We start from the raw sequence: 25111 nt of genomic DNA on the forward strand, positions 1-25111 counted from the left end.
TTAAATCATTTAAATTGGTCTTTTTGTTGTCAGAAAGACTACAGAAGTCAAAAAGTCAAGAAAAAAAAAACATTTCCAAAATTGTGAAGAGAAAGGGCAAGACCGGAAATAACAGTTAACTGCTTTTATCTAATGGAGCGCGTGCTGGTCTGTAGCTCCGCCCCTTTCGTTGTCTATTTCGCGCCATCCTCGTTAAACCCCTCCTTCTGTCTTGTGACGCGTCTTCCTGTACACGTTTTCTCTCCAACCAATAGGAAAAGGCGCCGCTTGTTCCAACCAATCAGCTGGCAGCGGAGGCGCGCTGGGGGAACGCAGTTCGCGGGTAAAGTCGACAGGAAGCCGCTCTTCTCTTTCCCCGCGAAACTCTCAGCCCGGTCCAGCTCGGTCGGCGGCTTCGGTTCGGATCACTGTTTCTCAGCTCTGTCCAGCAGCATGTCTGGCTTCGACGACCCCGGGCTTTACTACAGCGACAACCTCGGAGGAGGTTCGGAGGCTCCCGGCGGGGACGAGGGCGGACAGAAGCGGGTCCAGATCAAGAAGAGGTTCCGCGAGTTCCTGCGCCAGTTCCGAGTGGGAACCGACCGGACCGGCTTTACGTACAAATACAGGTGATTATAACGGGATTGGGTGTAGCAAAAAAACAAAAAAAAAAAACCCATCAACAATAGTCCATTAGACTCTTTATTAAATTGACTTTTCTGGGAGTATTTATTGTAAACGTACTAAGTCAGGCATTGTTGGACAAATAGGTGAATAAATATGTTTTAAGGAAGTGTTAGGAGGAGTTGTTTGGGCCAGATGTGTTCTGGATCAGGACAAAAGGGAGAAAAATAGAAATCTCTTTGATCCACTTCAGCAGACGGAGCCGAAGTTGGCTTCCGATTGAAACTACATGGCTATTTTTCCACTGCCTGCAGTGTCTTTAATCGGTTCTAGTTTAACAACTGAACTACTGAGACACGTCAAACATGGTCTAGGTTATTCTACACTCACGGGGGAAAACGTGAGACGAAGTTTGTGGCTTTTAAAACTTTACCAAGACAGCAGTTTCAGCACTTTTTATGCATCCGGCACGCATTAGAAAACACTCCAAAACTACAACCCCTAGACACTGCAAACCTGGACTCAATTATTTTGCAGTGATAGTTTAGTATCTAATGCCTGGTGTGTGTGATTTGTGAAACCTTTATAATCTTATTTCAAGATGTTGGAGCAGTTCTACAGTGGTCAAGATCCATGAAAATGGCTGAAATCGCCCTTTATTGACGTTTCACAAATCAAACGAAGGTGCCAAAAATCACAAACGTTGGTTCAAATATTCCTTTCTGTTTAGAAAGAATTTAGTCTAGGATTGTTGTGTCTAGGAACACATTGAATTCGCTCCAGGTATGGAAAAACTAGGTGGAATGGCCCTTTAGTTGCAATCAGAGGCCAACTTCAGCTTCATTTTCAGCAGGGGGTAGTTTTTTTCCAAATACCTAAAGCCACATTCAGAACCACTATTGATTGTGAAGTCATTGGTGGAAACGTGGTAGTGTCAGTCAGAACGCTTGGAGTGGTTGCTATAGAAACACTGCTTCACAACAGCAATAATCCTGAGTGTTTTTGATGGACTCGGTGAACCAGGGATGAGCTGAAGCGGCACTACACCCTGGGGGAGTTCTGGGTGGAGGTGGAGATGGAGGACCTCGCCAGCTTCGACGAAGATTTGTCCGACTGCCTCCACAAGCTGCCCACCGAGAACCTGCCCCTGGTCAGTTCACCTCTTTTTTTTTCTTTTTTTTTTACATCGGCATTATTTTCTCCTTCTCATATTAATTCATTTAAAAATAATATATATTTTTTTAAATTGCAGCTGGAGGAAGCTGCCAAAGAGGTCGCGGACGAGGTGACCCGACCCCGGCCCGTTGGCGAGGAGACGGTGCAGGACATCCAGGTCACGCTGAAGAGCGACGCCCATCATGCTTCCATTCGCAGCCTGAAGGTTTTTATCAACCATTATTTAGCTTGATATACAAAAAAAAAAATCCTAAGAGATGACTTTGAAGGAACACATCAGTATTATGTAAAATCTGTCACGTTAAAATGTTATTCCCTCACCAAAATCATACTTATACGAGTTACACTTCAGTGAAACGTTGTTGAAAGGTTAACAGAGGAGCCTTGTTGCGATGACTTCCTGCAGGCGGCGTTTCAGATGGAGTAGGAGTTCTTAAAGAGACGGAGGCCCAGTTTCAAGGCGTTAAATTACAAATTCTAATTTCGTTGAAGTCATATTTGTCACACACAGCATTTTTATAACTGCTGAATGTAACATATTTACTGGATTGTGCTGTAAACTAATACGATGGAAAACGCCACATACAGACTTCATAGAGACGCCGCCTCTTGAAACTAATGTTCTTCTTAGTTCAGTCGGATCAGCTCAGTAAGACGGTACAAGTAAACGCAGAGTGAGTGCCGCCGCTTGAATCATGAAATCCTCCCGTGTCAGTCGGAGCAGGTGTCCCGCCTGGTGAAGGTGCACGGCATCGTCATCTCGGCCACGGCAGTCAAGGCGAAGGCCACCAAGGTGTGCCTGCAGTGCCGCGGCTGCCGCGGCGTCCTGCCCAACATCCCGCTGCCGCCGGGCCTGCAGGGCTACGCTCTGCCGCGCAAGTGCAACAGGTGAGCTCAGGGTTGGGGGCGAGAGAGAGAAAGACAGAGACGGCTTCCAGCTGCGCCTTGCGCTAAGCGTCTCTAAACGTCTCTCTCTTTCTGTCGATGCTCAGTGAGAACGCCGGCAGGGTGAAGTGCCCCGTGGACCCGTACTTCATCATCCCGGACCGCTGCGTCTGCGTGGACTTCCAGACGCTGCGCCTGCAGGAGTCGCCGGACGCCGTGCCGCACGGGGAGATGCCCCGTCACATGCAGCTCTACTGCGACCGGTAGGGGGCGCCAGCAGCTTTCCCACGTGTCCCGCAGACACAGACGTCGATGTTTTTTCGTCTTTATTTTTCTCTCCTCGATTCCTCCCAGGTATCTGTGCGACCGCGTGGTGCCCGGCAACAGGGTGACCATCATGGGGATCTACTCCATCAAGAAGGTGGCCGCCGCCAAGAAAGCAGGCAGAGAGAAGGGCGTCGGCGTGGGGATTCGCTCGTCCTACCTGCGAGTGGTCGGCATTCAGATTGACACGGAGGGAGCAGGCGAGTACATCGCCACGCCAACCACCGGCTACACGCGTTTTATTCCCAAACTTTTCTGCCTGCAGCTTCCAAACTCCCGAATCAACAGGCGACCAGGTTTATTATTCCTAAAGCCTCATAAGTTAGCCTGAGTATCGCAGTAAATGGAATAAATCGGCCCAGATTTAATTAATGTTTGGGAGATTGGCGATCAGCTGACTTTTTGGCGAGAAACCGATTTTATCGACCACTGCAAAGGTTTTGAAATCGTCCACTGTTCCCTTTGCATCCCAGTTGCGGCGCTCTCCATCCTTATCCCTCCAACTACTGCCAACTTCGCAACGTTGCCAAAAAAATAAAAATTGGCATTGACCACAATCGGAATCGGTGCACCCTCTGATTTACAAAACGATTGAAAATCTTTGGATGAATTTCTGCATACCATGACATCTTTTTTATTTATTTATTTATTTTGGGTTCCCTCAGTAATCGGGTCTTACTTTATTTTTGTCTCCCTCTCTGCCCGCTCCAGGCCGCGGCAGCACCGGCTCGGTGTCTCCACAGGAGGAGGAGCAGCTCCGGTCGCTCGCCGCCTCTCCCGGCATCTACGGCTCCCTGGCGAGCTCCGTGGCTCCGTCCATCTATGGCAGCGACGACCTGAAGAAGGCCATCACCTGCCTGCTGTTCGGCGGCTCCAGGAAGAGGTGGGAAGCTGGACCCGGCCTCCCCACTTTGCCTCGGGGTCCAGCTTCTTTAAGCGTTTAACCGTCTCGGTGTCGTCTCCTCCAGGCTGCCCGACGGCCTGACCCGCAGGGGAGACATCAACCTGCTGATGCTGGGAGACCCCGGCACGGCCAAGTCACAGCTGCTGAAGTTCGTGGAGAGATGCGCGCCGATCGGGGTAGCCGTCGTCTCCGCCGCGCCGCCACAGGGAAGGCGGAGCAGCACCAGACTTAAGCCTCTGCGTCTCTGTGGCCCCCGCAGGTTTACACGTCCGGGAAGGGCAGCAGCGCCGCCGGGCTGACGGCCTCCGTGCTGAGGGACCCCGCCACCCGAGGATTCATCATGGAGGGCGGCGCCATGGTGCTGGCCGACGGAGGAGTCGTCTGCATCGACGAGTTCGACAAGGTAAGCAGGGAACCGAGTTCTGGTGCGGTTCTTATGTTTTGAACCAGAGTGGAGCAAAATGAGAAACTTACTTTGTTTCTCAAACTTTTTTTTAAATTGAGATATTTGATGGTCAGCTGACTTAGTGAAGGTTTCGCTGAATAAAATTAAGTCTAGTGGACGTTTGAGTGCAACATAACAATTGATTTGATCTCAGATTAAAGTCGGAATTCTTTGTTTTCTTCTTCTTCTGGTGATCCTCATCCATAGACTTGACATGTTTTTTTGATAAGTAAATATTATTGGTGCTTAATCTAAATAAGCTGTGGGTTTTTCTTTTTTTCTTTTCTTTTTATTTATACCTGTTTCATATTGCGCTAAAGTGTTTGTGGAAAAAGTCTCATGTCACATTGAGGGTCAGCCAGCAAATTCATCCCCCGACTGCAGATCATATTTCCAGGAAGTCATTTTCGTGACCTCCGGCGTTCAGGAAGATTGAAAGTTGTGTTTCTGTCTCCCAGATGAGAGAAGACGACCGGGTGGCGATCCACGAGGCCATGGAGCAGCAGACCATCTCCATCGCTAAGGTGTTTATCAGAGACCACCGGCTGCAGTACAAAACCGCCGCTGAGAGGGTTGCCGTGGTAACCTGACATCTGTGCTCCTCCCAGGCCGGCATCACCACCACCCTGAACTCGCGCTGCTCGGTGCTCGCCGCCGCCAACTCCGTGTTCGGTCGCTGGGACGACACGAAGGGCGAGGACAACATCGACTTCATGCCCACCATCCTGTCCCGCTTCGACATGATCTTCATCATCAAGGACCAGCACGACCAGCAGAGGGACATGGTGAGCGCCACCGACACTGTGCCGTTTTAGGTATTCAGGAAGTTGCTGCAGTGCTTTGTTGTGGCACAATAATTGCAATTTTCTAGCCGATCACCGATCTTTAAAAATGCCTGATGGTCCGATTCCAATTTTTCCAAATTCTCGTTTCGAGGAGCTGAGTTTCCATTACAAATGTCTGATATCCCGCTAATGTGGGAAATCCCCCCCACACACACAATTTTGCAATTTTGTTTTCGTTAAATAAGAAACGCAATTAAAATGTGAATAAGTTTGCTGATGCAATAAGTCATTAAAAATCCATCATCTTCCTGTCATCTTTTTTGTCATTTCCTCCAGTAGTAACATCCGGTTCCAGACTTGTGTGAAAAAAGATTTGCGACGTTAATGTGTTTTGATATGGCCAACCCAAAAAAAACAACAACAAAAAACACCTGGTCATATTGCAAAAACAAAATTGGTGTGATTCTGTTCAGCAAATTCATCCGTCTCACTCTGACTCTGACTGCAGACTCTGGCTCGCCACGTCATGAACGTCCACCTGAGCGCGCAGACGCAGACGGAAGCCGTGGAGGGCGAGATTCCTCTCGCCACGTTCAAGAAGTACATCGCCTACGCCAGAACGTGAGCGCTGCCCCGCAACCCGTCTGTCCGAGTGAGTCGCCCCTCGCCGCCACAGGCAGAACGTAAACCGTTGGTGTCTGCGTGTGTTTGGCAGTAAATGCGGCCCTCGGCTGTCGGCGGCGGCTGCGGAGAAGCTGAAAAACCGATACGTGGTGATGAGGAGCGGCGCGAGGGACCACGAGAGGGAGTCGAACAAGCGGCCCTCCATCCCCATCACCGTCAGGTGCGTGACCTTTATAGTGTCGCGCATTTTTTTTTTAGAACTTGAGATGACATTCTCCCGATTGTTTTGCCCAACAGGCAGCTGGAGGCCATCGTCCGCATCGCCGAGTCTCTGGCCAAGATGAAGCTGCAGGCCGTGGCAGGAGAAGAAGAAGTGGATGAAGCCCTGAGGCTCTTCCAGGTGTCCACGCTGGACGCGGCGCTGTCCGGCAGCCTCTCCGGTGAGGCCGACAGAGCCGGACGTTGACGCCATTCGGCCGTTGCTCTTCCCCTTGATCAATTGTTTAAAACGTTTTCTTGATGTTGAAACAGGAGTGGAGGGATTCACCTCGCAGGAAGACCAGGAAATGCTGTCCCGCGTCGAGAAGCAGCTCAAGAGACGCTTCGCCATCGGCTCCCAGGTGTCCGAGCACAGCATCGTCCAGGACTTCACCAAGCAGGTCAGCAGGAGTCCAGAACGCATTAACGCCGTTCACCACTCGCCACCAGCAAAATCATGGGAAAGTTGAGATGCACGATGGGTCGGCTCTTAACATCGTCATCGACTGACATTAGTCATTTTTGAACAACAAAGCTGTTAAATGACAAAAATTCACAAAACAATATTCAGTTTTGTTTTTATAAACTTTAGAAATGTAATTGACACCAACATCGGCTGATTATTATTTTTTTATTATTATTAATAAAATTTTTTGTCACTTTTTAACATGTCGGTCCAAATAAAAAACACTAGGCCAGTATTGACAAGCGATATTTATCATCATCTTGATCCTGTTTGTTTCTGGATGGGGAAGGACGGCTGGTCATGTGGCATTTGATCATGCGACATATTATTGATGCAGCAAAGGATTGTGGGGAGTTTAAGAGAAGGATTGAAGTCAGCAGAGCAATCATTTTTCTTTCTCTCTATCCCCTCTCCCCCAATACGTTGTAAATATCGGTTATTGGCCATAACATCAGTATCGGCCCAAGTTTTCAAATCGGTGCATTCCTAGTCAACGGATCATTTGATTCACTGCAGTAGGATTTGAGTAAACTCCAACTTTTAATGAGAATGTATTTTTGTCTTTTCCAAATCCCCCAACGCTCATTCTTTTCTCTCGCGTTTGCAGAAGTATCCGGAGCACGCCATCTATAAGGTCCTCCACCTGATGCTGAGGAGGGGCGAGCTGCAGCACCGCATGCAGAGGAAGGTCCTCTACCGGGTCAAGTAGAGGAGCCTCCGCTCTGTTTGTTCATGTAAATAGTTTGCGTCCTGCGTTGTTTTTGGGTGATTCTGAAAATAACATTTAGCACAATTTAGAACCGAGATAATGGATTAAAGGCGTCGCTGTTGAGATGAAGATTCTGTTTAAATAAATAAAAAGTCGTACGCACACGATCCAACGGCGCCGATTTGTTTGTTTTTTGGGAAATTGTCGAATTGTGAGTCGACATGGATTTCCATAGAAACTTCTTCCTGTGAGAATTTCACACTGAACCAGAAACGTCACTGAATTCAATTGGATTTTACTGTCTGTCAATAGAACTCAACCCATTGGTTTTTTTAAATTGCTTTGAAAATTATTATTTAAAAAAATAAACATTTGTGCAACATAATGACGAATAAAAAATACATAGCGTAAAATAAGTGCAAAAATATTCATTCCCAATAATGAGGGAGATCCAGCCAATTAGTGTTGGTAGTTTCGGACAATCGGTGCAGTAAAAAGTGTTCGGAGCACCATTTTATTTATTTTTTTATTTTTATTTCAAAATAATTTCAAAACCATACATCATTCCTTATTACATTTCACAGTTATACACTCCTTTGTTGATTAACTACATTAAATCCCCATAAAAAAAAGACATTGAAGTTTGTTTACAAGAAGACAAATTTAAAATTTAACCTTTGTAAAGTATATTGTACAGGGAGAGAAGTTTCTGTTTCTTCTGTGCAAGTCAACTAAAGACTTCCATATTAATTATTTAGTGCAGTTTCCACCAAACGTTTTGTCAAGAGGAAAACAAAAATGGCTAAACTACCAGAGGGGTGACAAAATACATTAAAACTGAAAAAAATGTTTGTGTAATTGTTATTTTTTTCCTGCTTAACAATTTGTATGAAATCAGAATATCTTTAACATAAAAAGGGCCTTAATAAAAGAGAGAAAAAAAACATCCATATTTGTGGGGGTCAAATCTTTTGACTTATGGTCAAGGCCCAAACAAAATCACTTTAAGAGTCAAAAGTGGCCCCCGAGCCACACTTTGGGAACCCCTGATTTAGTGTGTAAAGTGCTCGATCTGCATGCTGATTATAAAATCCACATTTCTACACCCCATACACTGCAGCCCCAACGGTTGCCAGGGCAACACACAGTCCCACTGTGAGCTGCAGGACGGGAGACGCCGTGAACCCGGCAGCTCCCACGCCACTTCCTGATTGGTCCGTTTCTGTGGCGATGCTCAGCATTTTCTGCAAGTCATCAAAAACCTAATGGGGAGGAGAAAAAGGACAACGTGTTTTGGTCAAATCACCAAGTTTCAGCATGCTTGCGCTGCGAACACACGGTTTCAGTTCCTGTTTCGGCTGTCGCCAAAGGAGCTGGCTGCGCTCGCGCCGGGCGGTCACTGACCTTCGACCCGGAATCTTGTTCCCTCACCTGGATGTTCAGCTCGAAAGCTTCCACCGCCTCCTCCAGCACGGCCGCCTTCTCCCCCTCGGTCAGCTCCACGCTGTTCATGCGGCTCCTGTACAGCTGCTTGAAGCGGTTGGGGCTGCTCACGCCAGGGAAGGAGAAGAACGACAGTCCCTCTTTGCTGCTCAGCCCCAGAGATTTCTGGGTGATTTTCCCCAACACCTGACCCCCCGACAGGTCGCCGAGGTAGCGGGTGTAGGCGTGGGCGACGAGCAGCTCAGGGTTCTCCTGACCGATCTGAAAAATGACCCAAAGAAGTGCTTGTGTTGAGAATGCAGAGAATAGTGGGGCTTTTTTCTTCTTAGTATTGGTTGATGTGGTTCTATGCAAGGGGCGGCACAGATTAGGGGGCTCCACATTGCAAAATCAAAACATAAAAGATTTCTTTAACTTTTTTTTGTTTATTTGTAAAGTGGGCAACAAAGCAACCATGACTCATCATGGTGCACAAGTCGGTTGTTTTAGTTAGCTAGTAGCACATTTCGATTTTGGAAAACCAGTTTGCTGACTTGGCCACCAATCAAAAAGAAGAAAAAGTTTCATCATTCACCCCATGAATACTCATGGTTGTGGACTGTAGCTGCGATTCCATTACAAATGTGTCCAAAGCTTTTTTCGATATTTTGTCAACAATGCTAATGTTCATTTTTAAGTTTTGTGAGCTTTACAAAAACTTCATGGTATCAGTGAAACTCTGGCGCCTCCTAAACATCCTCAACAAGTTTGAACCGCCACTGACCACAGAACATTTTCGCCCACCTTTCTCAGCCTCTGTTTGTATCTTTGCGTCGCTGCGGGGACAATCACTCTCTTCTCCCAGTCGTGGCCAAAAAAATACTCCAGATCTCGTTCCAGCGATTCCAAGCGAGCCAGCTCCTGAGGGAAGTAAATGGGAGCCACGGCGGGATGGGAGGAATTCCTGTCCAGCTCTTCCTCTAGAGCTTTGTAGATCTCGTAGAGGGAAAACATCAGGACCTAGCGTGGTACATTAGAGGAGGGACACGCACTTTTTAAAGATGATGTGGGGAGGAAATGAATAAAAGAAGGTACGTTGAGTATCATCGCCATACCTTGTATTGTTTCAGAGTAATCTGGCCCTTCTGGTAGCTGAGCATCAGCTCTGTGTTTTCAGCTCTGACGTGGTTTTCCTTAGTGGCGAGTTTGATTTGCTCGGATAAATCACTGAAAACAAAAACAAAACAAAATATTCTTTTCACTACACATCTGGAAAAACCACATTTTTTAAAATCTCGTCAAAGGATCAACTCAAAAGATTCATACCTGCCGGCTTCACCCAAGTCGCCTTTCCTTGCGCTTCTCAGGGTCTCCATCTACGCAGACGACATTAAACTCTTTACGGCGCTTGTTCAAAGCACCGTTAAAGGAACGGTAGTCCGTCGAACAGATTGTACTTACGTTTGGTGATCTGTAGTCCTGCCTGTATAAGCGGAAGTTGTCTCTTCTTTGCGAAGGCTCCATTCTGGCCTCTCGTTTCCCTACCGCCTCTTTTATACTGTCCTGGTGTCGTGGCCGCTGAGTCAAACAGGAAGTGTGAACGCTGTGTCATGTTTCTGAACCGCCAGCAGCTTAATATGACAAGGCAGACTTAAGTGCAAGCTGGCAAAAGCTGTGAAACATGATGAGGCAAAACTCAAAAAAGGGATGTTTGGAGTCGCTCGTTTTTTGGGGGGATTTTACGAGACAAGAGCAACATGGAGCACAGTTAGGAAGTCAAAGTATACTTTGTTTTGAACATTTTTCACAAGCAAGAATTGTAAAAAGGTATGACTTGCGTTGGTACTCAATCTCTTTACTCTGATACATCAAAGAAAAAAAAAGTCTGAGGAAGAAATAGATTGCTGAAAGACGGGGGTTCCATATTTTTAGCACAAATGGAACCCCATGCAAATGCAGCTTCCATGATAAAAGTACCCGGACATATTTTTGACACATATGGAACCCCATAAAAGACGTCCTATTTAAATAAATATAGTAACTATATATACGCTGCTCAAAAAAATAAAGGGAACACTCAAATAACACATCCTAGATCTGAATGAATGAAATAAATATGAAAATTATTTCCACCTGTTGTCTATTCCATTTGCACAACAGCAGGTGATATTGATTGTCAATCAGTGTTGCTTTTTAAGTGGACAGTTTGATTTCACAGAAGTTTGATTTACTTGGAGTTATATTGTGTTGAGTGTTCCCTTTATTTTTTTGGAGCAGTATATGTATATATACATATATACAGTCTGGAGGAAGAGAGCATTTTTAACTATCACTACCGCCAGCTAGTGGTGATTTTATCACCTTCACTTATCACAACAATTAACTTCATAACACATGGCCCTAACAGCCAAGGTAAAAGATTTGAGATTTCATAGAGCGTATTGGGAGTGTTGATGGAATAATATCTAACTCCAACTCGCTTGTTACATGTCAGATGTTGTGTATTCAGCAGATTTGTATGGAAGCCCGTTTCCACCAACCTGTTAAAATAAAATAAAATATTTATTATTTTATTATAGGAAATAATGAGACAGTATATCATTTTAATTATAATGTGATCATTATAATGAAATAGTATCTCAAAATAATGAGATAGTATCTCAAAATAATGAGGTTGTATCACAAAATAATGAGGTTTCGTCTAAAAAATAATGAGTCAACATCTCAAAATAATGAGATAATTTATTTGATTTGATTTTTTTAACAGAGTGGCGGAAACGGGCTTCCATAGATTTGAAATATGACTCGCGCTCCACTGTTTTCCTCGGCAGTCCTCTGACTCCGCCCCCCTACAGCAGGCGGCTCTCATTGGTTTCCACCGGTGTTCACGGCCCGGGTTGGAAGACGGCTGCTGGTGGAAATTTACCGAGGATAAGGCCTCATGAGAGCAGACATGCTGTCGTTTCGACATACTTGATGTGGTGAGAGAGGCGGCAACTCGTGTCGAAGGTGACGCTCTTTTCGTTAGTCCTCCATCTTTGATTGTTATGTGGCGCGAGGACAGCGGCGTCGCATCTGGCCGCCGCATCCCCAGTGGGGGGAGACGTAGCATCGGCCACGGCGGCGCTTCCCTGCTTGTTTCAGGCTTTCTCTCGCTTCAGCGCACGTTAATTGAAGACTTGGCCGATTAACAGGGTTTTGTTGAGTTGAAAGCATCCGACAGAGGCAGGGCAGTGTGCCTCGAGGACCAGGGTTGGGGGAAACAAGGGTTAAAGGAGTTCATGGAGGGCTGGGGGACACCAGAAAGCTTTATTGATCACTAAGAATATGACACAAAACAAAACAAACCCCGCTCGTATGAAAGGGGCTTTCTATTGTCTGTTTAGCCAGTTTCTAAAAATAAATAAACAAAACAAAAAACAACACAAAATGTCTCAACATTTTAAAACATGCTAAGTATCAGGATATACAGTCATATTGTTTTAGAATAATATTTAAAAGTTGCATTTAGTTTTGTAACTTAGTTCCCTGTGAGTTCATCCTTTACAGATTAAATATCCACATCACTCGTGTTCAAGCTTCAATTATTTCGCTTAATTATACAGCAAAAGAAGATGATAAAATCTCTATTTCAAACATTTAAACGGCAAAATGTCAGCAAACAAACGAGGTAAGAAAATCAAGATAAGAACAGTGTTATTCCTGTTTATTGTTGATTATTGAATTAAATGTATGAAAACGTGTGATTTAAGATTGGAATGTTACATCAGACTAATAAAAAACGTTTAAGAAAAATGTGCTTAAAAGGTTATTTATAATCGACTCTATTAATCTGACCAGATTTAGCATTTCTGCTCATTTTCCGGTTAGCACCTTTGCTAACTCTGAAAACATTCAGCTTCTCCTAAATGTTTATAAATACATTTTTATTGCTAACTCTCAGTTGAATAACGTCGATAGAGTCAATTTTTATGTTTTATCGACTGGTTTCCTCAAGTGGTTGCATGCTCATATTCATGCTCTTATTTTGAAGTGAAGAGCATTTCCGTTTCCGGTCCTTGTGTTCGCGCGCTCCTCTTTTCCCATTAGCTTAAAACAAGAAGCGTACGGGAACAAAATAAACACTAAACAGTTGTGAAAAATATATAAACACAAATGCAATACATAAGGGCAGAATAGAACATTTAAATTATAATATCAAAGTTAAATTGATAGTGAAGGGTTATAGTCTTTCAAAGGCAGACATAATTTGAATTGAAGTTAGCACTTTAGCATTAGCTCCCGCTTAATACTGTGTTGGTGTATCTTTTTAGTGCAAGCAGAGCAGATGTTTATGATTATTGCTTTAAGGTTAGCAGCCAGCTAACTTTTTAGTTAGTGAAGCCCAGGTCTGTGCCTGACAAACCAGCATTATCAGAATGGATATTCTAATTTATTGGTAATTACAGTATATGGAGAACACAGAGAATTCTGTTAATCTTGCGTTAGTACACAAATGTGCTTTTCGTATTTCCTGCAGTTAAATAGAAATTTTGCATTCTAGCCTTACCCTTAATCAAACCCCACCTGCATCACACTTTTTCTCAATGCCACTGTTCTTCCTCTACCATCAGGTTATGGAGGCAAACCTTCTGTGTTTCATCCTTTTTACCCTGGTTGGCCTTGTCTTAACCTCCTCCAACGATTATCTCCACAATGGCACCAGCCACCACCACTACTGTGTGCTCGGAGCCGGACCTGCTGGCCTGCAGATGGGGTTCTTCCTCTCCAAGGCAAAACGGGACTACATCATCCTGGAGAGAAACTCCAGTCCGGGCAGCTTCTTCAACAAGTGGGGCCCCTCACGAGATCTCTTGATCCACCAGAACGTGTCAGATTCTAAAGCAAGTCATTGTCGTTTCATTTCTCTTTCTCTCTGTTGTTTTCTGTGTTTAAAGATACCCCAGGCACAGAAAGCTGATTAGCATCAACAAAGTCCACACAGGAAGACACAACGCAGAGTTCAACCTGCGGCACGACTGGAACTCTCTGCTGAGCGATAAGCCGGACCTGCTGTTCAAACGCGTTAGCGGGGAGTTCTACCCGCCGGCCGACGCCTTCCCTCTCTACCTGTCGGCGTTTGAGAGGGAGTTGGGGTTGAAGGTGAAATACGGCGTGGACGTCGGACGGGTCAGGTCGGTGCGGTCAGCCACAGGAAGGAGCTACATCCTCACCGATCAGCACGCAGCAGATTACTCATGCAGGTGGTTTATTACAAAAAGAGAAATCAAACTTTCATGTGGGAATGTATCTTCTAAGAATAGTGATGATGGAACTCAATTTTCTTTTCAAATGAAAATCTTAAAGCTGTTCATTTCTGCTCCAGTATTCTCCTGGTAGCCACAGGTCTGTGGGTTCCTCAGGAGGTGGAGTTCGCCGGGTCGCACCTGGCCGAGGGCTACGAGTCCATCTCCACCAACCCTGATGACTACAAGGACCAGGCCGTGCTGATTCTGGGGAAAGGAAACTCCGCCTTCGAAACGGCCCAGAGCATCTTAGGGAGTGCAAGCCGGGTGCACATGCTCAGCTCCAGCACCGTCCGGCTGGCCTGGCAGACGCATTACGTTGGAGATCTCAGGTAAAGGAAGGTGTAAACACAGGAAAGTAGGGCTGCACCGATAAATCGGCTCAGAGTTAAGGCGGGGGCGATCTGGTGACAACGATAAAAGTGACGATAGGGACTATTTACTATTGTGTTTTTTACATGACTGGGGGAAATAAAACATACTTCTGCTTTGTTTATTCTGTCCAGGGCTGTTAATAACGAGGTTTTAGACACATACCAGTTGAAATCTCTGGACGGTCTGGCAGAGGCTCGCTTGGAGGACGTAGTCATCACCAAACAGGAGGAAAGGGGCAGGAAGAGGTCAGGAACAAAGAATCCAGAGACGAGGGACAAGCTCTATCTAAACTTAAGGCAGTTCAAGCAGACCGGTGAGGAGGGGAAAGGTTTCGACGAACCTCGGGACGAGTTTCCGGACCACATCGACAACTTCTCCCTGCGTAAACCCTACGATCGGGTGATCCGCTGCCTTGGCTTCCGGTTCAACTTCAGCATTTTTGACAGGTACAGATCAGGAGAACCGAGCTCCCTGGAGTACCTGTCGATTCATTCCTAAAGAATGTAGTCGTCGTCTCCTTCTTCTCGTCAATCTCCTCAGCTCTGCACGGCCGCCGCCCAGCGAAAACGCAAAAGGCAGACTGCCGGGCGTGACGGCGTGGTACGAGGGGAAGAACACTCCCGGTCTGTTCCTGTTGGGAACCGCCTCTCACTCTAGAGACTACCGGTCCTCTGCTGGGGGCTTCGTCCACGGATTCCGTTACACAGGTCAGAAAAAAAGTTCAGAAACATTTAATCACAACAATTTGTGGTACTATTGTGATAACGACAAAAATCATGAATTTCTTGGAATAAATGATAAATACTCTGTTCGGAGCGTTAATTCCAATTTGTAGAACCGAGCGATGGTGGTTGGTAGCGCCCAGCTGCAACAGTTCTGTCCCTTCACATCATTTAAATGTTCAAATGTGCCGCTCCGCCTCTCTGCCTCTGCCTCTCTGCCTCAGCCCGAGCCGTTCACCGTGTGCTGGAATACCGTCACCACGGCAACACATGGCCGTCGACCAGACTTATGACAACGCAGCTGATGTCCTGGATCCTGAAGCGGGTCGGGGAGGCCTCCGGACCGTACCAGATGTTTGAGACGCTTGGGGATGTTATTCTTCTCCGAGGGTGAGGAGACGATTCTCTGATATCTTGAGCTTTGGAGTCGTCGTTTACTCGGCGGCCATTTTGAAGGTTAGCCATGGAGCGGACGCAGCAAACGGGGAAGCGGACGTCAGAATAGACCAATGACTTGAAAACAGTTCACGAGTTTATGGATACTTTTGCTTGTTTTTTTGCGTTTCAACCCCAGTGATTAGTAATTGATTAGTCAATTACTGAAATAATTGGCAACAAATTTACTAACCGATCTATCGTCAACTGGAATATAAAGACTTTAAAAAAGGCCATTTGCTGAAAGAAGAGCCATACTCAGAAAAGTGATAAAGCCAAAACTATGCAAAGAATTTATATATTTTACATTTAAAATGAAAAAAAAAAAACACATTTGTCTGCATATGTTTCACTCAGACTCCTCAAGTGCCAGTTTTAGTTTCACCAAGTTGCAAAATATGTAACAAAATAAAATAAAAATAAAAATTCTCCTTTTGCTACCTAATTATTAATTGGTTAATATTAAAAAGAAAAATATTAATCAACAGATCAGCTCTAAACTTTCTGCTTGTCACATTTTCACTTATGGAAAACTGCTACTGCAGTTTAGGCAACAAAATGTTTATTTGCTTATTTAAAAAAGGAACCGAGTTACTTATTTCCATAATTCAATGTATTTCTAAGCTCAAAAATGTGACAATTTTTTTATCTGATTAATCAATTAATCTTCAGAAAAGTTGCCAGAATACTGTCACCTTCCTAACATAATAGCCCAAGTGTTTTATTTTCTTTTGTCTAAATAATCATTTGGTAAAAAAAAAGAATTAGACCATTGTTTTATAAAGGTGACAATAAGCAATAACTAAAATAATCATTAGCTACAGCACTGCTTCCTACAAATGCTCCTGTTTCAAATGTTCATACTCTTTATTTTTCCGACTAAAACATATCGCATAAATGAAATAAAGATCTTTATTTTCTTAACTTAGAACGTGACTCCTTTCTGCACTGTTTGCATGTATTGCCTGGTTTCCTCACCTTTTAGCTCCCACTGTGAGTACGTGGAAGAGTTTCTGCTCCAGGCCTTGCCCCGGTTCTCCTCTCTCTCTGGCCATAATGTGTCCAGTCAGGGACTGATAGTTCTGGTCATGCAGTACGGGAAGAGCAAGATAGACTACCTGGGGCTCGACAGGTCAGAAACCGACTGGACCAGGGCTTGGAAATCCAACTTCCTCCACCCTGTTTTATACTACTACGACTCGCTCCCTACGGGTATGGATGCTGCCGCTGGGATAAGGCTTTGCGCTTCAGGAATTTGGGTTTATTTGTATTTATTTTTGTGTCTATTACAGAACAGGACATGAAGACGCGTCCCCACGGCTGGCCTTTGCCGAGGCCGAAGGCCATTCATCACATGGTTGAGGACTTCCTCATAGAGTGGGACACTCCGCTGTCTCACATCCAGCCTCTGCGGCGCTTCCTGGAGCACTGTGTCCACTCTGACCTGAGGGCCTTCAGCTCAGGTAGATCTGTTGTTTAAACAGAGCGTATAATTTACCCCTGATTTGTCCTGATGTGATCAAAATTACCATTTTTAGTTGAATGAAAATATTAGGAGAACAACAATTTGTAGTTTTCTGGCCGATCGCCGATCTTTAAAAAGCTGACACAGATTTTTTGGGTGTAAAAAGGCTCAATGTAGTAACAAAGCTGCTAAGTTAGCAATAGTGGGATGAATATTGTTTATCGCACATGTGCAGACATGTCAGTAGATAACGTCTAAGCACTGATCAAGCACCGAAGAATAAGAACATTTTTACAAACAGCTGAGCGATAATTAAACTATTTCAGAATAGTTTCCGCCATTTCAGGGCTGAAACGATTAATCAATAATTGAATTAATCGTCAACTAATTTAATAACCAATTAATCATGACGTGGACTTAGAAAAAGGCAATTTACTGAAAGAACTAGACACTCAGAAGTAATTAAGCCATATATTTGCAAAACAATTATAGAAATTTCACATTTAAAATAGAAAAAAAAACAACTCCTCTCCCGTAGAAAATTTTAAAATCACAACTTGTGGTGGTAGAATCACTTGAGTGGAAACCAAGATCTTTTTTTTTTAAAACATAGAACAGAAATGTCCTTGATATGTTGAGTTCTTAAAAAATTCTTAGTGTGAATCTGGAGGACAAGAAAAGCAGCAACGATAAAAAAGATGCACAAATGATGAAAAGGCAAAGCATGTATTCTTTCTTTATGCGCTTGTGTTCATTCAGTTTAATACGGTAGTCGTAATAGACTACCGTATAGTGATTTCTGAGCCACACCTTCCAAAGACAAATTCCTCAGTTCAGTTTCTCTTTAATTCTCTTTATAAGTTCCTCACCTTTGTTTGTGTCTCTTCCTGCGTTCCAGAAAACTGTTTCCGCTCAGCTCTCACGCACCGTAAGCCGCCGCTGTTTTGTCAGCAGAGATATTTGACTCGTTAGGGTGTCGCGCAGCAAGCCGAGGCGCAGCGTCCACCAGGTGCCAGCCAGGCAAGTCGCCCACGGAACGGCAGCAAACCCCGCTTTTCCAAGCCACCCGGGATCAGCCGGAGCGTCCGTGTCCTCTGGACACTTGACCTCTGATTGTATTACCCAAAAAATAATGTTTTGTGCGACGGCGTATTATAGCCGTTGTAGATGCAATATAAAAAGAATAAAGCAAAGGGTAAATTTCCGCCCCCCAAAAAAGTTAAAACTTGCGTGAAAAAAAAATCAGAAATTTACAATTTTCTTAATCTCACAATTTCTGAGTTTCCTGGAGGAAATTTACTCTTCCCTTTTATTCCCCCTGTCAACAATGGCCGGAAAATGCATCATTCTGTTGTCATTTTCTCAGGAAGATCAAATATCTTATCCTTATGCTAGAGAAATTTATCTTTACTGCCATTGTGGGCAACTTTTTCTACTCAGAAATTTTTTTTAATTAATTTTTAGGCAATGTTAGACTAAAACAAAAGTGGTTTTCCATTGATTCCTTGGTTTTCCCAAGTTTTTTATTTGTGTCATAACCTGCTGGTTGCAAAGTTATTGCTGATCACTGGAAGATGGTACTTGTTACTTGAAAGATCAATTATTGTTAAAATATTTCCTTTATATAACTGAGTTTCACAAATGTTGTTTTATTGATATTTGACCTGGGTTTAACATACATAATACAACATACAGAGATTTTTCAGTATTTTCAACCAGTCAGTCAGAGGCAGAATCACCTTTACAAAAACCAGTTATAATGTTTATTTTTTTAGTTTTATAATATCAATGGTTGTACTTGCACAGGTACATGCGGGTGTTTCTTCTTTTCTATTATGGCGGCCCTCAAGCAACTTTCAGGTCCATACCACCACCTACTGTACATGAGTATGTAGCAACACTACATCAATTAAATTCTACATTTTAATTAAATTCTATTTTTAGATATATAATGCTTTGCTTAATTTCTAAATATCCACTATGTTTCCTTCAGTTCCCAATATTCATTTAAGACTCAATTCCTGTCCTGATTCTTTTTCTCAATCTCTCCCTTTCAGGCTCGCATGTTTTACAAGTCATCATGTTCTACATTTTCTTTCTCTGCACATCTTTCACATTAATGATTAGTTTTTTCTCCCAATTTGATGTAAAATGTAATTTTAAAAGATAACCTACTCTTAATTTCATCATTTCTTCTACTTTTGATTAACGTTGAATTTTGTATTTTATATAAACTCTTTTCTTTCTGATCTTCAATCCACCTTTTTGTTGCCATATTTGTGTGCCTTTACTCTTAATTTTCCTTCTCCTTTCCCAAAAGCAATTGTAGCTATTCTGCATTTTTATTGTCTTTTTCATCTTCATGTGACAGTACCCTACATAACCAAATATCAGTGCCACCCATGTGTATCCTAAATAAATTGTGCTAATTTTCTAATACAAAATCTTTTCTGTTATTTCCTTTTCCCTGAATAGTAAGAATGTTTTTTTTTTGTTTTGTTTTTTTTTGTTTGCTTTTTGCACATTTCAACTAAAACATCACCCACAATATGGCGGCGACGTTGACGCAGAGACTTTATCTCGCTACCGTATTTTCAGCGACTATTGGACGCTGATTGGTCCCCCGCTGGTACCTTCTGATTGGCTGCTTGGTTGGGTTGACGCTAATGGAGAGTAACGTATGAACATCACGAACTCTGATTGGTTGTTAGTTCTTTAAAGCCAGTCATTGTCCAATAGCCGTCTCTGTAACTACTTTGACGGAACGACATGTAAATTGTTCAATAGCTGACATGTAAATTGTTCAATAGCTGACATCTTGGTCGAAGGTTTTGATTTAGTAGTTGAACTTAAGACATGACGGGACTGCTTTTGGTAGAGAGTTCATGACTATTCATGCAATGTCTCTCAGACTATTAGTGACGGTGCGCTAATGGCTGCTTCCTAAGTCAATTGAGAGCCGTGTTTCCTCCCGAGCGCTGGCTATTAAAAACTGAGCTGCCGATGTAGCAGGGAAAGAAAAGAACATGGACGGATGGAGCTCTGTTTCGAAAAATGACCGAGCCATCTCCGACGGGGAATGCATGCTAGGACACACAGCCGGAGGTGAGACCCGGGAAGCGGCGGAGCCGCGCAGCTCCGCGGACAGGATGGAGGACTTGGGCGCAGAGGCGGCGGCGGCGGCGACGTCTGTGGGGTTCGGGATCAGCGGGATAGGGGAGGGCAAAATGGTGTTGGGTCGAGTTGGATCGAGAGACGACAAAGAGCTCAGGTACCTGCACCTTTTGTGGGAGCCGGGGCGAGGAGAGCTCGACCCGATCGCCGAGTCGAGCAGGCTGGGGAAGATGGCAGGGAGCCGGGCCAGGAGACACCAGCGAGCCGTGCGGAGCCAGGGGCCCATCGGGAAAGACGTTTACGGTGAGAGGAGCCGTAAAAAACTGATGCTCAGGATTGTTGGGATCCACATAACAAAAATCTACAAGTCGTGCAATAAACAATCAGACTGAACAAATCCAATCATGTCTTCAGCTGTCACTTTGTAATATTAGTTTACAGGGACACAAAAGTAATCATTTTTGTTCATTTGAGAGCTGAAAAAAAATCAGAAACATAACCATCTTATATAATCCAAAAGAAGGAAGTGACAGAATAATAAGTGAGAAGGAACAATGTGTAATTTAAGTACCATTTTTTTGTGTTGCTCCATTAAAAATAAAGGTTTTCTTAAGCTTAAATTGTCTGGGTTTAATGTTGAGACACTTAGTTTAAGTCCAATCAGCCAATATATGTAAGGCTTAATGTTTAAATACGTTCAAAAATATTGAAATAGCCCTTTAATGCTGTGAATCAGACACTAACTTCAGCCACACGTGGTTTGCAGTAGAAATATTGGCAGAGTGTGAAAGTCAGCAACAGAAAATGACAGAAAAAGTCTTATTCACTTTTATCTTTGGCCCCTCATAACCGGGGCAGAGAGCCATATTACCCATGTCAAAGATTTACACTACATATTAGTGTTAAAGTTGAAAAATATTACTTTGGAGATGTAAGTAATTAGCACTGCATCTATACCAATGCATTTTTAAAAAGAAAAAAATATTGCTTGGAAATAATAAAAAAAGTTTTTTTTTTTAAATGTGTTTGTTGTTGCATTAATTTACATTTATATCTCCCTAAATAACACTATGTATTGCAACGTAGGCTGTTGGTGAAATCATAATTCTGTCCATCTTTTTCCACAGCTGCTAAAAGACTGAGGGAAGCTGCCAACAGCAATGACATCGACACAGGTGCGAGTGACAAGGTCACACAGTTCAAAGGTCCGGAATCAAAAGAAATAAAGTTATTTTTTTTATTTGTTTTTGTATTTTTAAGTGCGAAAGCTCCTGCAGGATGACATGGACCCTTGTGCTGCAGACGACAAGGGCCGGACGGCTCTTCACTTCTCATCCTGCAATGGCAACGACAGCATCGGTGTGTTACTGCCAGCTGATGCAATGACGACATGTTTGGGCCGTTTTGAAAAGTCAAAAACTTTCTTAAAAAAAACATTTTTTTTTATTAATCTTAGAAATTTTCTAGAAAAAAAAACTTGGGCTTTTATGAGTTTACAAAGCAGGAAACAAAAAAGAAATTTAGAGACTAATCTCAAAAATTATTTTAGTAAAAAATCTAGAAATTTCTGTCTGCAAAGTCAAAAACATGCTTAGAAATTCTTAGAAATTAACACACACAAAAAAGTGTAAAATACTGAATTTCAAAAGTAAAAAAATAATTCTGACTTTTCAAGCTCAGACAATTTTTTCCCCTCAAATTTTTGAGATTAATTTCAAGGTTTTTGGTGGAAATTTTCTCTCCTTTTTTTCTTATTTATATTAATCCGTATATACCGTCCTGCTTGTGAACATGACGTTTAATGTCAGATGTTCTTGTCTTGCTTTAGTGCAGCTGCTGCTGAGTTATGGTGCCGACCCCAACCAGAGAGACAGCCTGGGGAATACCCCTCTGCACCTGGGTAAGACCTCCACCGCCCTCCTGACCTGTGAAAACTGAAACTGCTGTGGCTGAAAATGTCCGACTCTGGTTTTTACTAAGCTGCTTTTCTTAAAGCTCAACCTGCACAGAAAAGCCCAAAGCAATACTTCATTTATATTCTTATCAACTTTGCGTGTTTCGTGGCATGTTTTGAAATGTATCGCGTGTCCCTGCAGCGGCCTGCACCAACCACGTGCCTGTAATCACCACCCTGCTGAGATCAGGTGAGACCTTTTGTAGAAAACTTTTGACTTTATTATTTTCACTGCTCAAATGTTGTGCATCAAAAATACGTTTGGTTATGAATAAATATTTCTAAACGTCGTAGGCGATTATTAACAAAGTTAGTAACTTGGATGAATACTGATGAGACTTGGGTATTAAATACAATAGACGACGGATTCAAGTTCAACACCAACGATTTTTGAACAGCGAGTTGTACATGCAAAATGTAAGAGCTTATTTTCGAAAATGATTTGACCTTCCAGTTAAAATACATTAATAAATAAACTCACTAGACTTGTACATTCAATTGAACCACTAATAAACTGCCAAACACTTTTTTTTTTTTTTTTAGCTTTACATCATTTTATTCCCTCATCAAAACCGTTCCTGGAATGTTGACTTGATTGATTGATTTATTTATATTTTTTCCTCCATGCCTGCTTGAGAAATCCTTTAACGCCTTGATGGATCTAGCCCCGCCTTCCCGGACGAAGCTCCTCCTCCAAGCTTTTGCCTCACAGAGCAGCTCAGCTCCTTCAAACTAGTCCGCGGGAATTAGCAAACACCTGATGGAGTTGTGCATCTGCTGAGCTCATTATCGAGCTCGTTAAACGTTGTTAGAGTGTTGATAGGGGAGCCATGTTGTGTTTCAGAAATAGCAGGAATTTCTTAAAGAGACAGAGGCCCACTTTCAAGATGTTAAATTATGAAATCGAATTTCTTTTACTTTATAGAAATGCAAAATATTATGAAATAATGACTGAAGTTACCACAGTTGGTTGATTGTGCTATAAATTAGCACTATGTAACTGCAAAACACATAATACTGTAAAATTTTGCTAAAGCTTATTCTAAGTGTTTTTAAGTGTTTTTTTTTTCTTTGCTAAAGAACTTATTCTTGTCGTTTTTTAAGCTCGTCAGGAGCTCGCGTGGACGCCCTCGACCGCGCGGGCCGGACCCCGCTGCACCTGGCGCGCTCCAAGCTCAACATTTTGCAGGAGGGAGAATCGCGCAGCTTGGAGACCCTCCGAGGGGAAGTCACCCAGGTACAAAATCAGTTCGGGGCCTGGGTTCGCTCGCGTCGCCGATAGCGACGGATGCGGTTTCACCCACCGTTTTCCCCACACGCAGATTATCCAGATGCTCAGGGAGTACCTGAACCTAATGGGCCAAAGTGAGGCGAAAGACAGACTGGAGCACATTTCAACACAGCTGCAGCACACACGCACCAGAGAGCAGGTGAGCTAGACAGTCGCCAGGTGTTTTCATTTAACTCTCGTCACGGTGAAACTTTTAAACAGGTTCACTTTTCTGTTTTCTGTCTCAGGTGGACGAGGTGACTGACTTACTGGCCAGTTTTACATCGCTTAGTCTACAGAAACAGAACCTGGATGCTAGGTAGAAGATTAACTGCACACAGAGCCGACATGCAGCTCCTTTTTAAATATGCAGAGACTCAAATTGTCTGTGTTAGGCCACAGATCCAAACGCCGCACCGGGATTGGCTGTCGGTATTTATTGAAGGGACTGCTGCAGACATCAGCTTTTTATTTTCACCAAGACAAAAAAAAAAAAAAAAAAACTTTAACAACAATGTATCTTATGAAGTTTTCCAAATGGGTTTTGTCAACTTGATACAAAACCACTGACATTATGATCTTTAAATTCTAGAGAAACGGTATTGATATGTATCAGAGGTAATACACGTCTGATTTTTTTTAAAGCTCTGACCTCCCATGACAATATGTATTACTATCTAGTACTATATTTATTTCAAGGTTTGAATAAATTAAAAATATATCTGTCTGCATAAAATGTTTATTGTAAAGTGAAAAAAAACACTGAATACAGCCAAATTCTTCTGCATCTGTGATAACTCACTTTTTTTTTAAAAACACATTTCAAAATGTATGTCGTGAAAGATGTTATTTTTCCCACAAGGAATCTGCATTCAGTATAAATAGCAACTGTTTCCAACGTAGTGTGTGAATGGGGGGGGGGAAAAAACTTGAAGTGAATGCCAGATATGTCAAATTATTAAATTATTCATACATTTACTGTGACTATGTGCAGGAATTTCAAGAAGTCTGTTTGAACCAGACCAACATCACATCGGGTGGTGTCACTCAGCTCTGCGGTTAAACAGGAAGCCACTAATGTCTGTAAAAGACGACGTTTTAACACCCAACGCGGGTAACTAGTGCGGTTAGCATTTCTAACATGATCAATCTCTGTGTGTATTTCTTGGATGATGCTTGCTGTGTGCTTAAGTAAGACTTTCTGAAAAGAACTAACATTTCTAAATTTCAGCACTAGACTCTTCAAAAGAGGAACTCTGAATCTTCTCTCAATCACAGCCACTACACCGAAGAGGGTTGCTAGCATGACCCGTTGGCGTGGTCGGCTAACTGACTGAAAAAGAGGTTGGATTTTAAGTTTGGTCATAACCCTTGGCTGGACGTGACTTGTCGGAGCTGGTCACTGGTTTTCGGTGCATCTTTGAGAAAATGTTCAACTTTTAAACAACTGGCAAAAAAAACCTCTAAAGTCTGGTGTAACTATGACTTTACTATGTGACTTACATGTTCTCTTTTTGCCTAACTCATTAAATTTGCTGTGATAATTGCAGTACACAATGGTTTGACAGTTTAACTGGTGAAACTTTTATTTTCTTGTCAAAGTGTCTTCGTTTTATTGCCTTATTTCTTTTTTTTAAAACTGTGCATAATGACTCTGTGAACTGTGCTGTAAAGAATATTTGAAATTCATTATGAACCAATAAATCGGTGCGTTGTCTATGACTGTTTCTGTCTTTGACAGCTTCATTCAAACCCATATTCATCTGAGAATCTTTGGTTGCCGGGGTAACAAACGAAAACACTACGGCGTCATTCACTACTGTCAAAAAGTAGCAACGGAACATTAGCGGACGTAAATGTAAACGTTTCTCTTTTCTCCCACGCTCATTG

General features: G+C 43.1%; 4 protein-coding genes across 5 annotated transcripts; 3 read left to right on the forward strand and 1 right to left on the reverse strand.

The window, feature by feature from the left end:
• Positions 1 to 313: 313 nt before the first annotated feature.
• On the forward strand, positions 314 to 7346 carry mcm5 (minichromosome maintenance complex component 5). Its single transcript, XM_055035472.1, has 16 exons — positions 314 to 608; positions 1627 to 1753; positions 1856 to 1984; positions 2495 to 2667; positions 2772 to 2927; positions 3019 to 3188; positions 3700 to 3871; positions 3957 to 4068; positions 4152 to 4295; positions 4796 to 4861; positions 4946 to 5122; positions 5631 to 5743; positions 5838 to 5966; positions 6044 to 6186; positions 6278 to 6405; positions 7078 to 7346. Exons 1-16 carry the CDS (start codon positions 433 to 435, stop codon positions 7177 to 7179), a joined length of 2217 nt encoding a protein of 738 aa, XP_054891447.1. The 5' UTR covers positions 314 to 432; the 3' UTR covers positions 7180 to 7346.
• Positions 7347 to 7439: 93 nt separating this feature from the next.
• hmox1a (heme oxygenase 1a) lies at positions 7440 to 10219 on the reverse strand. Its single transcript, XM_055035525.1, has 6 exons — positions 10063 to 10219; positions 9928 to 9977; positions 9717 to 9828; positions 9406 to 9621; positions 8611 to 8883; positions 7440 to 8441 (listed from the first exon to the last, which is right to left on the reverse strand). The coding sequence occupies exons 1-6, from the start codon at positions 10123 to 10125 to the stop codon at positions 8280 to 8282; spliced, it is 876 nt and encodes a 291-aa protein (XP_054891500.1). The 5' UTR covers positions 10126 to 10219; the 3' UTR covers positions 7440 to 8279.
• Positions 10220 to 11460: 1241 nt separating this feature from the next.
• Positions 11461 to 18515, forward strand: foxred2 (FAD-dependent oxidoreductase domain containing 2). The gene is made up of 10 exons (XM_055035476.1): positions 11461 to 11610; positions 13215 to 13432; positions 13539 to 13844; positions 13967 to 14218; positions 14393 to 14707; positions 14802 to 14968; positions 15208 to 15373; positions 16404 to 16630; positions 16711 to 16881; positions 17782 to 18515. The coding sequence occupies exons 2-10, from the start codon at positions 13218 to 13220 to the stop codon at positions 17853 to 17855; spliced, it is 1893 nt and encodes a 630-aa protein (XP_054891451.1). The 5' UTR covers positions 11461 to 11610; positions 13215 to 13217; the 3' UTR covers positions 17856 to 18515.
• Positions 18516 to 19399: 884 nt separating this feature from the next.
• Positions 19400 to 24943, forward strand: ankrd54 (ankyrin repeat domain 54). 2 transcript variants are annotated; one of them, XR_008606318.1, is made up of 8 exons: positions 19400 to 20300; positions 21125 to 21172; positions 21258 to 21356; positions 21831 to 21897; positions 22094 to 22141; positions 23064 to 23188; positions 23274 to 23381; positions 23470 to 24943. XR_008606318.1 is itself a non-coding variant. In XM_055035523.1 (8 exons), the coding sequence occupies exons 1-8, from the start codon at positions 19910 to 19912 to the stop codon at positions 23542 to 23544; spliced, it is 966 nt and encodes a 321-aa protein (XP_054891498.1). In that variant the 5' UTR covers positions 19402 to 19909; the 3' UTR covers positions 23545 to 24943. The 2 variants fall into 2 exon arrangements, 1 of the variants encoding a protein (XP_054891498.1); XM_055035523.1 differs by having other exon boundaries at positions 19402 to 20300; positions 21826 to 21897.
• The last annotated feature ends 168 nt before the right edge of the window (positions 24944 to 25111 follow it).

The sequence above is a fragment of the Poeciliopsis prolifica genome, unplaced genomic scaffold (genome assembly GCF_027474105.1).
Source record: "Poeciliopsis prolifica strain line A6 unplaced genomic scaffold, Auburn_PproV2 SCAFFOLD010, whole genome shotgun sequence".
Classification (NCBI taxonomy): Eukaryota; Metazoa; Chordata; class Actinopteri; order Cyprinodontiformes; family Poeciliidae; genus Poeciliopsis; species Poeciliopsis prolifica.